Below are 14,065 nucleotides of genomic sequence, written 5' to 3'. Positions count from 1 at the left end.
TTCTCAGATCTGTACCAGAATGGCATTTCAGTGTTTGATTTGGGTCAGCTCTCTTCTCTTCGCTGCCCAGGTCTGTTCAATGCCCATAAAATGTCAACTTCAGCTGAGGCTCGTCGAAACAACTCACAACTTACTGGAGAACATGGTGTGTAGACGTTTAAAAATACTGACGGAAGGCGAATAGGAAACCTCACTCCGTTTAGAGTTTATTGTTTCTTGTCTTGTCATTTGTGGTCATTTGGTTAGTGAGACTTTTTTCCTTTGATAGGCGGGTCCAATTCCTTTCCAATGTTTAGATGAAAAGTTTGGAATAAAATTGCCCACCTGGGCTCTGCAGTCCAACGACTCCAAACAGGTGAGTCTTGGATCTTGGATTCGCTTTATATGTTCATGTTTGGATGAAAGCACTGTTTTCATGGATTAGCAGCTTTTATAATCAGGCTGTATGTCTGATCTTCGGTAGGATGTGGGCGTCACAAAGGCCGTGTTTAAGACCTTTATGAACATGGGCTCCCTAATGGAGAACGACGGCATTCCGCAGTACTGGGATTCTGGAAAGCTGGAGAATTTTGAGAACATCGTTTATCGACAAATCAGTGAAAACATTTGCGTAAGTGAATTTACTTTACTATGCAAAGTGTGTAAAATTAAGAAGTATAATGGATGAATGTGTGCACTGATTTGACTTCTAAAAAATATTGTTGATGTTGCAGAATTTGGGCGTTTCAGCACAAGAGGATGAAGACGGCTTTGCTCAGAGAGACGCTGCACTCACGCACTACTTTCAGAAACTGGCAGCACTTTTGAAAGAGAAGGTTTGGGCGCTTTTAAAGAAGAATTTTTATTGTACTTAGAAAAGTATTAGTTCAAGAATGTCTCGATACATGAGATTCAATTTAACCCTGTATTTTTGTTCACAGGAGTTCAGTGATTGTGCATGGGAAAGGGTACGACATGAGCTTCTGCGTGTTCTGCAGGTCATTCTGTTGGAGAACAACGTATAGTCTAAACAAGTCTGCACATAAGAGTTTTTAAATATGTCTAAAACACGATTTTACATAAATGTTTATTTATTTATTTATTTATTGAGTGGTGTATGTTTTGATGGTCTGTATGGCAATAAAAAAAACTTGCATTTGAAGCATGTGTTTTACGTGTGTTACTAAAAAGATGTACTAAATGTCTAATTTTCTACACCTTAAATAAACGTATTGTGCAAAGTAAACGTTTGTTCACTATCACAACAATAGACATCAGTCAAAAATCTAATCTGTTCACTCATGTAAATTCAAACAAGACACTTTAATCAGTCTAAAGAAAAACTATGAAAAAACAAAAAAAAAATACATGTTATGGATTCTAATTGCTTTTCCAATTGCACAGCAATACTGAAGGTCAAATATAAGTTTTACTGTTTTAAGCTCTTCGCTTTTTTTTAGATAGAACCCTACAATAATACATTCTTTGTTATTATTTGGTTATCTAATTGACTATAAATGGAGAAAAGTGTAGAGTTGTGTTAATTACATTGGCTTCTCTCCAACTATGTGAAATAAAGACGTATGTTGAATGAATATTTGACTGGATTAAATTTAAATTCAAATTGTTGTTGCAGAACAAAATAGCACTAAGATTTCATGCAAAGGACAGTGCTTTTACACAGCCATTTCAAGAGCATTAAAAATTCACACTGGACTGCAAAAGTGGCAAACTTTCAAGGTCCAGAGCTAGAATTCACGTCATTATAAATAATCCCTCACAAACATTCTTTTTATTCTTGTGTAACTACCACTACCACATTGGTCACTCACCACGGTGTCACAAACCACAACAAACGCCACTGGTGTTCCTCATTAGTCTTATCATATAGTGTAAGGTGGCACTTTCTCATTTTTACTTTATTTTTGGTTTTAGGTTTGCACATTTACCTGAGTAAATTTCTTTCACTTCAGTACAGTTTACTTATAGTGTCACCACGCTTGCTAAAACACTGAACTTATTCTATGGGTTCTAGATAATATTACTACTTTAAAACGAAATGAATTGTGGTGAGCCTTCAGTCGGTGGCATTCGTTAATCCTTTTCGGTTTCTTGTGTTTGAATAGAACAGTTCATTCATAAGACGCCGGGGATTGCCGCGAGCAGAAGGGAAGGCAACAAGTGAAAAAAAAGGTTGTGCCCATGATTACGCCATGAACGCCCTGATTATGCAGCCGCATACTATAACTGTGCAAATAATGCTACAAATCCTATCAAAATAAACTATATATTTTTTTCAAATCGGAAGAAATATTTGACTAGTACTTACAAATGCTTCAATTTTGATAAAAAATATTGAAAAACGCCTCACCTGACAGTCCTCATGAATCTTCCTAAATAAGTCTCTCAGCAGAAAAAAGTATTTTACTGTACTGTTAAAATCAGAATTATCTTTCCATCCGTCCAGCCCAGAAGCGCCGTTGACTTAGAATGGACTTGGAATTAGAGCCCTATGGAAAGGGACAGTGAAATTGCTACTGTATGTAATTAGTATGCATCTCTTGACTTATATATGCTTAAGGATGTATTGCCTTGGGTGAGTGGCGAAGTACTTGACTGTTAATAGCTTATTTTTTTACTTTGTCCTGCAAAAAAAGTATAAATAAAGCATTAAATTGTGTTGAATGAAATTAAATAAAGTGCTTAAAATGTTGAAATTAAAAGCAATACCAGATATCAGTTTTGAGTTTTGATTCTTTGCCACAAAATTTCCCTCTCTATTACCCAGTAGTTTTCAGACGTGAACCCTTAAACCCACAAAAGAAGCGTAATAAAAAGACGCAGACTGATGAACCTCACCATTCTCACTGGTTCATTGGAGGAACTCGCTCATTCAATAATTCTACATTAAATTCTCCTCTCCTTGTCGCTTTAGAGATGGTTGCACTGAAGGTTTTGAGTATTCTCGTCCTTGTGATGGTGCACGTGCTGGATGCAGCATTGATTCCGTGCGTCTGGACGCAGTTTAGACTGAAAATCTTGAATGAGGAGAGCATCGAGCTGCTAAATAGCATGGTAAGAAATCTACACATGGCAGAATTCCACATCTTGTAGATTTGCATGAATCCACGAAATATCTTCTTGGTTCTCTTTTGTAGGGTGATCTGCTGCCTCTGAAATGTTTGGAGAAAGGATGGCGTGCGTTACCAGATGACGCGTTTTTTAAAGTACAGGTAAATATTGCAATCAAAAACATGATAAAATAACTTCAAGTGAAAAACATATAAGTACACCAGTATGACTCTCGCTGTGATTCAGGATAAAGATCTGGCAGTGGTCAGTCTTGAAGTTCTGAGAGGTGTGGAACGAATCTTCAAGAACGAACCTACAACTGACACGTGGGACAAGGAAAAACTAGGCCTTTTCAGGAATGTCATATCTTACAGACAAGTGGAAAATCTGCAGAAATGTGTAAGTGTGTCTAATTGCGAATACTTTTGGTATTGTGTGGAAGTATGTATCTCTGAGTAGATAAAAGACTACACCACAAAAGAAACATCTAATAAATCTTTGTAGGTTGGGAGAGATGCGTCCCAGAATGTATTGGGAAATCCCTCCGCAGACAGTAGCGTTGGAGTACTGCAGTCCTATTTTGAAGAGTTGGAGGAAAACATGAAAATGAAGGTTGGTTTTGATATAGCTCGCGCACAAATATTATACACCAAAGATTAGTTTTATTGTTTAATTATTAAGAAGTTCAGTGATTGTTTGTTGTGCATAAAGAGATAATTAATTTTGCTTTTATTTTTAAAAGGGATTCAGCGAGTGCTCCTGGGAGATGGCGAGAGATAAAGTTAGGAACGTCCTCATGAAGTTCCAGACTTTTCTAGAAAGCAGAAAGTAGAAATATGTAATCTTTACATTTCGTCAAGGTCAAGAACATAGCCTGAATAATTAGGACTATACTTTATTTATTTATTTATTTATTTATTTATTTATTTATTTATTTATTTATTTATTTGTTTGTTTATTTATTCATTGTTAAAATACTTGAAGTACATTATTTATGGATACCATCTTCTTAATCTTCTAATAAAGCATATCTCAAATGTGAAATAAAAAAGATTCTTGTTGTTAAAATGTTGTTAAAAAACGAAATGCTGCTTGTAAAACAAAAATGATTTACTATTTATGGGCAACAAGTATGAAATATACATTTTAAATATTTTAAAATGTGCCAGTGTAAAATTTAATTACTTACTAAGACTGTAATGAACTGCAAATAATGTGATCTTATTTGTAACAAAAACAAATAATTGGGCAGTATTTTTTTCTTATAACGGAGGTAAAACTTTTCTCTTTGACTCATCTAAATCAGACTTTGGGAGTAATATCAGCTCTAAAGACAAAGAGAGAGTGTGTTTTTGCGGTTTTTCCTAAAAGTGAAAAAGGAAAAATGATGTACAACAAAGGAAATGTCCGGATTTTGTGGATTCCGTCTTGATACTTTCACTTATAAAACGTGCTTTTCGATTTACTAACATATATAGAGGCACACTACAAACCCCAATAGCAAGAGCATCAGAGCAATAAGAATTTCTGAAGATCAACCCTACCAGTCCTAAACGTAGGTATGCCATACATTTATCACCAGATTTCAGATTGTTGTGGTGTTCATATCAAACCCAGACACGTTATTTTTTTTTTCCATTTCTCAGATCTGTACCAGAATGGCATTTCAGTGTTTGATTTGGGTCAGCTCTCTTCTCTTCGCTGCCCAGGTCTGTTCAATGCCCATAAAATGTCAACTTCAGCTGAGGCTCGTCGAAACAACTCACAACTTACTGGAGAACATGGTGTGTAGACGTTTAAAAATACTGACCGAAGGCGAATAGGAAACCTCACTCCGTTTAGAGTTTATTGTTTCTTGTCTTGTCATTTGTGGTCATTTGGTTAGTGAGACTTTTTACCTTTGATAGGCGGGTCCAATTCCTTTCCAATGTTTAGATGAAAAGTTTGGAATAAAATTGCCCACCTGGGCTCTGCAGTCCAACGACTCCAAACAGGTGAGTCTTGGATCTTGGATTCTCTTTATATGTTCATGTTTGGATGAAAGCACTGTTTTCATGGATTAGCAGCTTTTATAATCAGGCTGTATGTCTGATCTTCGGTAGGATGTGGGCGTCACAAAGGCCGTGTTTAAGACCTTTATGAACATGGGCTCCCTAATGGAGAACGACGGCATTCCGCAGTACTGGGATTCTGGAAAGCTGGAGAATTTTGAGAACATCGTTTATCGACAAATCAGTGAAAACATTTGCGTAAGTTAATTTACTTTACTATGCAAAGTGTGTAAAATTAAGAAGTATAATGGATGAATGTGTGCACTGATTTGAGTTCTAAAAAATGTTGTTGATGTTGCAGAATTTGGGCCTTTCAGCACAAGAGGATGAAGACGGCTTTGCTCAGAGAGACGTTGCACTCACTCACTATTTTCAGAAACTGGCAGCACTTTTGAAAGAGAAGGTTTGGGCGCTTTTAAAGAAGAATTTTTATTGTACTTAGAAAAGTATTAGTTCAAGAATGTCTCGATACATGAGATTCAATTTAACCCTGTATTTTTGTTCACAGGAGTTCAGTGATTGTGCATGGGAAAGGGTACGACATGAGCTTCTGCGTGTTCTGCAGGTCATTCTGTTGGAGAACAACGTATAGTCTAAACAAGTCTGCACATAAGAGTTTTTAAATATTTTTAAAACACGATTTTACATAAATGTTTATTTATTTATTTATTTATTTATTTATTTATTTATTTGTTTGTTTGTTTATTCAGGATTAAAATACTTGAAGTACATTATTTATGGATACCATCTTTTTAATCTTCTAATAAAGCATATCTCAAATGTGAAATAAAAAAGATTCGTGTTGTTAAAATGTGGTAAAAAAAAAACTGAAATACTGCTTGTAAAACAAAAATGATTTACTATTTATGGGCAACATGTATGAAATATACGTTTTAAATATCTTAAAAATGTGCTAGTTCAAAATGTTATTACTTACTAAGACTGTAATAAACTGCAAATAATGTGATCTTATTTGTAACAAAAACAAATAATTGGGCAGTATTTTTTTTCTTATAACGGACGTAAAACTTTTCTCTTTGACTGATCTAAATCAGACTTTGGGAGTTATATCAGCTCTAAAGACAAAGAGAGAGTGTGTTTTTGCGGTTTTCCCTAAAAGTGAAAAAGGAAAAATTATGTACAACAAAGGAAATGTCCGGATTTTGTGGATTCCGTCTTGATACTTTCACTTATAAAAGGTGCTTTTCGATTTACTAACATATATAGAGGCACACTACAAACCCCAATAGCAAGAGCATCAGAGCAATAAGAATTTCTGAAGATCAACCCTACCAGTCCTAAATGTAGGTATGCCATACATTCATCACCAGATTTCAGATTGTTGTGGTGTTCATATCAAACCCAGACACGTTATTTTTTTTCCATTTCTCAGATCTGTACCAGAATGGCATTTCAGTGTTTGATTTGGGTCAGCTCTCTTCTCTTCGCTGCCGAGGTCTGTTCAATGCCCATAAAATGTCAACTTCAGCTGAGGCTCGTCGAAACAACTCACAACTTACTGGAGAACATGGTGTGTAGACGTTTAAAAATACTGACGGAAGGCGGATAGGAAACCTCACTCCGTTTAGAGTTTATTGTTTCTTGTCTTGTCATTTGTGGTCATTTGGTTAGTGAGACTTTTTTCCTTTGATAGGCGGGTCCAATTCCTTTTCAATGTTTAAATGAAAAGTTTGGAATAAAATTGCCCACCTGGGCTCTGCAGTCCAACGACTCCAAACAGGTGAGTTCTACCATCTTGGATTCGCTTCATATGTTCATGTTTGGATGAAAGCACTGTTTTCATGGATTAGCAGCTTTTATAATCAGGCTGTATGTCTGATCTTCGGTAGGATGTGGGCGTCACAAAGGCCGTGTTTAAGACCTTTATGAACATGGGCTCCCTAATGGAGAACGACGGCATTCCGCAGTACTGGGATTCTGGAAAGCTGGAGAATTTTGAGAACATCGTTTATCGACAAATCAGTGAAAACATTTGCGTAAGTGAATTTACTTTACTATGCAAAGTGTGTAAAATTAAGAAGTATAATGGATGAATGTGTGCACTGATTTGTGTCTTTAAAAATATTATTGTTGATGTTGCAGAATTTGGGCGTTTCAGCACAAGAAGATGAAGACGGTTTTGCTCAGAGAGACGCTGCACTCACACATTATTTTCAGAAACTGGCAGCACTTTTGAAAGAGAAGGTTTGGGCGCTTTTAACGAAGAATATTTCTTATACTTATACTTATTTGTTATACTTATAAAATTATTAGTTCAGCAATATCTTGATATCTGAGATTCAATTTAACCGTGTATTTTTGTTCACAGGAGTTCAGTGTTTGTGCATGGGAAAGGGTACGACATGAGCTTCTGCGTGTTCTACAGGTCATTCTGTTGGAGAACAACGTATAGTCTAAACAAGTCTGCACATAAGAGCTTTTTAATATGTTTAAAACACACGATTTTTAACTAAATGTTTATTTATTTATTTATTTATTTGTTTATGGATGTATGTTTTTGATGGTCTGTATGAAAATAAAAACGTTGCATTTGAAGCATGTGTTTTACGTGTGTCAAGAAAAATGTACTAAATGGCACTAAAATGAACCTATTGTACAAAGTAAACGTTTGTTCACTTACACAAATTAGACATTAGTCAAAAATCTAATACATTGTGTACACTTAAAATTTAAACAAGACACTTTAATCAGTCTAAAGCAAAACTACGAAAAGACAACAAAATACACTGTTATGGATTCTAATTGGCACGCTTTTTCAATTGCACAGCAACCCAGAGAGTCAAAGATAAGTTTGAACTATTTTTAAGCTCTACGTGTTTATGGATTAGAACCTTACATTAATAAAGTGTTTTTTATTATTTGATTATTTAATTGACTTAAGTAATATAATACAGGAAATTGACAAATCCTGCACCTAACAGCTGGGGTTATGCATAGGGCTCAGCCAGGATCTACTACTCACTCAACTAACAACAATAGCAAAACCACCACAATCTGATACTGGCTCGACAAGAATCCAGAAGCACAGCCTAACACTATGTTCATGGTCCATTGCCTCAACTGCCAAGTAACAGACCTACCAAAAAATAACCTATGAACAAACAGAATCCCTCCTTAATCTAAGCTCACTTCCTTTAACTAAGGCAACAACACACTTACCTAAGCACAATCACACACAATAAATCACATTATAAGTTGCGTGAGCAGAACACAGCAACCACTACCATCTGATACTGGCTCGACAAGAATCCAGAAGCATAGCGAACTATGTTCATGGTCCGTGCCTCAACTGCCAAGTACTCAGACTTTAAATTGAGGAATACGTTTTCCTGAAAGGGACAAAACGTTTCCACTGTCATTTCAAGAGCATAAAAAATTCACACTGGACTGCACACTTGGCATCCGATCCGGGTCCCAAGCTAGAATTTACTCAGCTCCTGTAGTCGGCATGCCGAGGTGCTTTAGTTTCTACTCCTATGACAATAGAAGTGATAGGAACATACTATTTTAATGATATAGATCGGTGAGCTAATGCGTAATAATGTATAATTATCAAACATTTTTTTTACTAGAACAATAATCATGAAAACAAAATCTATATTTATGTTTAATCTATGTCTATGTGTATGACTGCAAATTACTTTTAAGTTAACAAAAATGTAAAAATATAGACAGCTGAAAAACACTAAAGCCAAACAGATTACAAACAACAGCATACAGTGCTGTATATCTGTCTATCTACGTAACAATCAAAATATACGTTTAAAAAAAGGAGAACTGAGCATGCTCAGGTTCTGGACAGGAAGGAAACGTCGTAGTAATAATGTAAAATTAAGGAATATAAAATTATTAAGGGCAATTTTACTCATTAAAGTAAACAAAAAAGCAAAGATACAAAATGTACATTTATAAAAAAAAGACGTATAAGTTAGCTGTTGAATAAATAAAAAGTATGAATTTGTATGAAGCCCTGATAAAGTATGTGTTGCACACATGTGAGGGCAGGGTGGCCAGACGGAGAAAAACATGGGCATTGGGTGAATACTCCTAGTTACTGCTTGACATTACTTACTGTTACGCACTTATATTACTTATACCTTTGGATTTGGATTATATAATTAACTGTGCATGGTATGAGTTAAAACTATTGAAGTACATGTATTTTGATCTAATGGTGCATTGCTTTTATTTGACAGTTATAAACATGTCATACTTGTTTAGTTAAATTATATTTATAAAGGAAGACAATAAAATATAATTATACCCTTTAACTTTTTCAGACTAGAAAATCTCATGTTCAAGCATTTTGTGTCTTGTTAAGTTTTCTTAAGTTGTGAGTTTTATTCAGTATTTTGTTTGTATGTTTAGGCATCCAAATAAATTCACGTCAGTATAAATTATCCCTTACAAACATTCTTCTTATCCTTGTGTAACTACCACTATCACATTGGTCACTCACCACAAACCACAACAAACGCCACTGATGTTCCTCATTGGTTTCATCATAGTGTAACCTGTCACTTCCTCATTTTTACTTTATTTTTGGTTTTAGGTTTGCACATTTACCTGAGTAAATTTGAAATACTTTCACTTCAGTACAGTTTACTTACTGTGTCGCCACGCTTGCTAAAATACGGAAATTATTTTATGGGTTCTAGATAATATTACTACTTTAAAACAATTGTGGTGAGCCTTCAGTCAGTGGCATTGGGGAATCCTTTTCGGTTTCTTTGTTTGAATGGAACAGTTCATTCTTAAGACGCAGGGGATTGCCGCGAGCACAAGCGAAGGCAACAAGTGAAACAAAAGGTTGTGCCCATGATTACATCACGATCGCCTTGATTATGCAACCGCATACTATAACTGTGCAAATAATACTATAAATACTATCAAAATAAACTTTATTTTGTTTCAAATGTGAGGAAATATTTAACCAGTACTGCCAAAGATTTCAACTTTGATTAAAAAGTATTAAAAATGCTTCACCTGACAGTGCTGCATGAACCTTCCTAAATAAGTCTTTCAGCAGAAAAAAATATTTTACCGTAATATTAAATTCTATTATTTAATATTAAAAATTAAATAAAAATACTTAATTTATTTATTTATTTATTTTGTTTGTTTGTTTGTTTGAGTTTATGATTAAAATACTTGGAGGAAATCATTTATGAATACCATCTTTTTAATCTTGTAATATAGGATATCTCAAATGTGAAATAGAAATTATCGTGTTGTGGTTAAAATAAACCTGAATTATAACGGAGGTAATATTTTTGTTTTTGACTGATCTAATTCACACTTTGGGAGTTATATCAGCTCTAAGGGCAAAGAGAGAGTGTGTTTTTGCGGTTTTTCCTAACAGTGAAAATGGAAAAATGATGTACAACAATGATGTGTACTCCATGTAAATTGAAAGTTTCACTTTTAAAACGTGCTTTTTTGATTTACTAACATATATAGAGCCACAAAACCCATAGCATGGGCATCAGAGCAAGAAGAGTTTCTAAAGATCAACCCAACCAGTCCTAAACGTAAGTATGCCATACACTTATCCCCAAAATTCAGATCCTTGTGGTGTTTATATCAAACTCAGACGTTATAAAGATGTTATATTTTCTTTCTTCTCTCAGATCTGTACCAGAATGGCATTTCAGTGTTTGATTTGCGTCAGCTCTCTTCTCTTCGCTGCCCAGGTCTGTTCAATGCCCATAAAATGCCAACTTCAGCTGAGGCTCGTCGAAACAACTCACAACTTACTGGAGAACATGGTGTGTAGACGTTTAAAAATACTGACGGGAGGCGGATGGGAAACCTCACTCCGTTTAGAGTTTATTGTTTCTTGTCTTGTCATTTGTGGTCATTTGGTTAGTGAGACTTTTTTCCTTTGATAGGCGGGTCCAATTCCTTTCCAATGTTTGAATGAAAAGTTTGGAATAAAATTGCCCACCTGGGCTCTGCAGTCCAACGACTCCAAACAGGTGAGTTCTACCATCTTGGATTCGCTTCGTATGTTCATGTTTGCATAAAACCCTGTTTTCATGGATCAGTTTTTATAATCAGGCTGTATTTCTGATCTTCGGTAGGATGTGGGCGTCACAAAGGCCGCGTATAAGACCTTAATTAACATGGGCTCCCTAATGGAGAATGACGGCATTCCGCAGTACTGGGATTCTGTAAAGCTGGAGAATTTTGAGAACATCGTTCATCGACAAGTCAGTGAAAACATATGCGTAAGTGGATTTACTTTACTTTGCAAAGTGTGTGAAATTAAGAAGTGTAATAGATGAATGTGTGCACTGACTTGAGTTTTACAAAATGTTGTTGATGTTGCAGAATTTGGGCCTTTCAGTACAAGAAGATGAAGACGGTTTTGCTCAGAGAGACGCTGCACTCACACACTATTTTCAGAGACTGGCAGCAATTTTGAAAGAGAAGGTTTGGGCGCTTTTAACGCATAATATTTGTTATACTTAGCAAATTATTATTTCAGGAATGTCTCGATATCTGAGATTCAATCTAATCATGTATTTTTTGTTCACAGGAGTTCAGTGATTGTGCATGGGAAAGGGTACGACATGAGCTTCTGCGTGTTCTGCAGGTCATTTTGTTGGAGAACAAAATATAGTCTAAACAAGTCTGCACATAAGAGCTTTTAAATATTTTTAAAACACGATTTTACATAAATGTTTATTTATTTATTTATTTATTTATTTATTTATTTATTGATTTGTGTATGTTTTGATGGTCTGTATGGCAATAAAAAAACCTTGCATTTGAAGCATGTGTTTTACGTGTGTTACTAAATGTCTAATTTTCTACACCTTAAATAAACGTATTGTGCAAAGTAAACAAAGTACAGGTTATTCTGTTGGAGAACAACATATAGTCTATACAATGCACATGAGCTTTTTAATATGTTTAAAACTCGATTTTACATAAATGTTATTTATTTATTTATTTATTTATTCATTAATTTATTTATGTATTCATATATTGTTATGTTCTGTATGACAATAAACACAATTGCATTTAAAGCATGAGTTTACGTGTGTTATTACATGCATACTTTTCAAAACAAACACCTCATTTCAGTGGAGAACTCCAAAAACATACACGATTAACAATAATGGTCTAATAATATTCATTAAAGCTTTTTAAATATTATGTTTATAACAGACGATTAAATATAATCACTAATGTACATAATATAATCACTAATGTATTCAGTCAAATAGACACTTTAATCACTCTGAAGCAAATGGAAATCCAAAAAAAAAAACACATGTTATGGATTCTAATTGGCAAACAAATCACAGAGACCAAAATAGTCAGAGATCCGTTTAAACTGTTTTTAAGCTCTAGACCCCCTGTTATCTTTACACTTACTTAGATCTTTTATGCTTAAGGTCAATTATTTAGTATGGTATTTAGTAAATGTTACAGTTCAGCACTGCATTTACCGAAAGCAAATTCGGTAAATTTCAGCGATTTAAAATCGACTTTAAGAACGCATTTTTTGCCCGTTTCTTAAAAGCCTTCTTTGTCTTTATTTTTTTTATATATATCATTTTATTTCACATTTTTCCCCATTTTCTCCCAAATTGGTTATTCAATTGTGCCACCCCTTTTTGTGTTCCCATCACCGGTGGCACCTGCGACCCTTGGAGGATGTGGACAGCACACGCCTCCTCCGACACGTGTAAAGTCAATCCCACCCTTTTTCGAGCTGTTGCTGATTAATCATTGCGTGAGCGGCTAGCGCGCTCGGAGGACAGCACGATTCATGCTATGTTCCGATTCATGCATGAGCGGGGGTTCGAACCTGGGACCTCCCGCTCATTTACACCGTTGGACCACTGGCAAGGGAGGATTAATGATAGTCTGGATAGATTTTCCCAGGGCCCCCCCTAAACCCCCCAACACCCCCCCGCCCAGTTATGCTCTGTTAATAATATTAAATCAAGTTTAATTATTGTCGAGACCCCTTTACACTGCCCTGATTAATAATTGAATAACAAGCTGAATAAAATGCTTTCCAATAAATAATCCTTAAACAAAATATCAGGATTACACGCATACGCAGCCACAGCTAATTCGACAAAACCACTTGCTGTTTCATCATCTGTCACCAAATCATACTGTCCTACTCAGTAAATTTGGCTTGCAGTTCTGTTGGATGAAAAGGCACTTTTTCTTTTATGCATTCCTTCAGAGCTAGCGTGACCGCTGGTTTCTTTACTGTTGTTGATTAAAGAAACATAAAAACTAGTCAAATGGATTGTTGTTTTCACATAAGTGAAATCACATCCTTGGCCAAATTCACTCAATTTAATTGGTGTCAAAAATAGCATTTATCAGACAAATTGATTGTATTAAATTTAAATAATTCCAAAATTGCTAAAATAATTTGTGTCTCTGCGCTTAAGAGAAATTGAACATAATAATTTTGAATACAAATTCAGAAACATTAACTAAGGGCCTGAATCAACAAAACATTGCAAATATGTTATGAAATATGGTATCTTGCCTGGCAATTTGTAGGTCCCTAGAAAGTCAAGCACCCATAGCAGGGGCCCTCGCAATCATGAGCCCTCAAATGGTCTGCCTTTCTCTTCTCTAGGGCCCCCTGGTAGGGGCTCTCATAACCAGGGCCCTCTAAAATTATGCCTCCCTCTTTCCTTGGACCCCTTGATAGCTAGAAGTCGATGTCAGAGCAGTGCCACCATGCCTTATCCATTTTCATAAGTGGCCCAAAACATGGCCAGAGCCCCCAAAAGCATGACTATGGCTCCAAAAGCATGGCTAGGGCCCCCAAAAAATGGCTAGTGCCCCCAAGTCCCTAATAGTCAGAGGATCCTTCAAATGGAGGGACCTCAGAAATAAAAATATATTGTATCATAAATTATGATAGGTATCGCAATTTTTTTGGGCCAGGGCCCCCC

The 14,065-nt window shown here is 35.5% G+C and overlaps 2 protein-coding genes across 2 annotated transcripts; both read left to right on the top strand.

Moving 5' to 3' along the window:
• The first annotated feature begins 2,916 nt into the window (after positions 1-2,916).
• LOC125799260 (uncharacterized) lies at positions 2,917-7,515 on the top strand. The gene is made up of 12 exons (XM_049475527.1): positions 2,917-3,054; positions 3,138-3,212; positions 3,298-3,450; positions 4,959-5,045; positions 5,154-5,300; positions 5,404-5,505; positions 5,611-5,688; positions 6,496-6,633; positions 6,757-6,843; positions 6,953-7,099; positions 7,206-7,307; positions 7,432-7,515. The coding sequence occupies exons 1-12, from the start codon at positions 2,917-2,919 to the stop codon at positions 7,513-7,515; spliced, it is 1,338 nt and encodes a 445-aa protein (XP_049331484.1).
• A 3,250-nt stretch (positions 7,516-10,765) lies between these two features.
• On the top strand, positions 10,766-11,748 carry LOC111197617 (interferon alpha-1-like). The gene is made up of 5 exons (XM_049475526.1): positions 10,766-10,816; positions 11,015-11,101; positions 11,207-11,353; positions 11,457-11,558; positions 11,665-11,748. Exons 1-5 carry the CDS (start codon positions 10,766-10,768, stop codon positions 11,746-11,748), a joined length of 471 nt encoding a protein of 156 aa, XP_049331483.1.
• The last annotated feature ends 2,317 nt before the right edge of the window (positions 11,749-14,065 follow it).

Source organism: Astyanax mexicanus, chromosome 3 (genome assembly GCF_023375975.1).
Source record: "Astyanax mexicanus isolate ESR-SI-001 chromosome 3, AstMex3_surface, whole genome shotgun sequence".
Taxonomy (NCBI): Eukaryota; Metazoa; Chordata; class Actinopteri; order Characiformes; family Acestrorhamphidae; genus Astyanax; species Astyanax mexicanus.
The sequence above is the reverse complement of the archived record's forward strand: the minus strand, read 5'-3'. Positions and strand labels throughout refer to the sequence as shown.

Excerpts from the sequence above, each read along its gene's own strand:
- LOC125799260 (XM_049475527.1), top strand. The coding sequence starts at position 2,917 with ATGGTTGCACTGAAGGTTTTGAGTATTCTCGTCCTTGTGATGGTGCAC. Across the intron at positions 5,506-5,610 it reads CAGCACTTTTGAAAGAGAAG|GAGTTCAGTGATTGTGCATG; the intron begins GTTTGGGCGCTT and ends TTTTGTTCACAG. Across the intron at positions 5,689-6,495 it reads TCATTCTGTTGGAGAACAAC|ATCTGTACCAGAATGGCATT; the intron begins GTATAGTCTAAA and ends TCCATTTCTCAG.
- LOC111197617 (XM_049475526.1), top strand. The coding sequence starts at position 10,766 with ATGGCATTTCAGTGTTTGATTTGCGTCAGCTCTCTTCTCTTCGCTGCC. Across the intron at positions 11,102-11,206 it reads AGTCCAACGACTCCAAACAG|GATGTGGGCGTCACAAAGGC; the intron begins GTGAGTTCTACC and ends GATCTTCGGTAG. Across the intron at positions 11,559-11,664 it reads CAGCAATTTTGAAAGAGAAG|GAGTTCAGTGATTGTGCATG; the intron begins GTTTGGGCGCTT and ends TTTTGTTCACAG.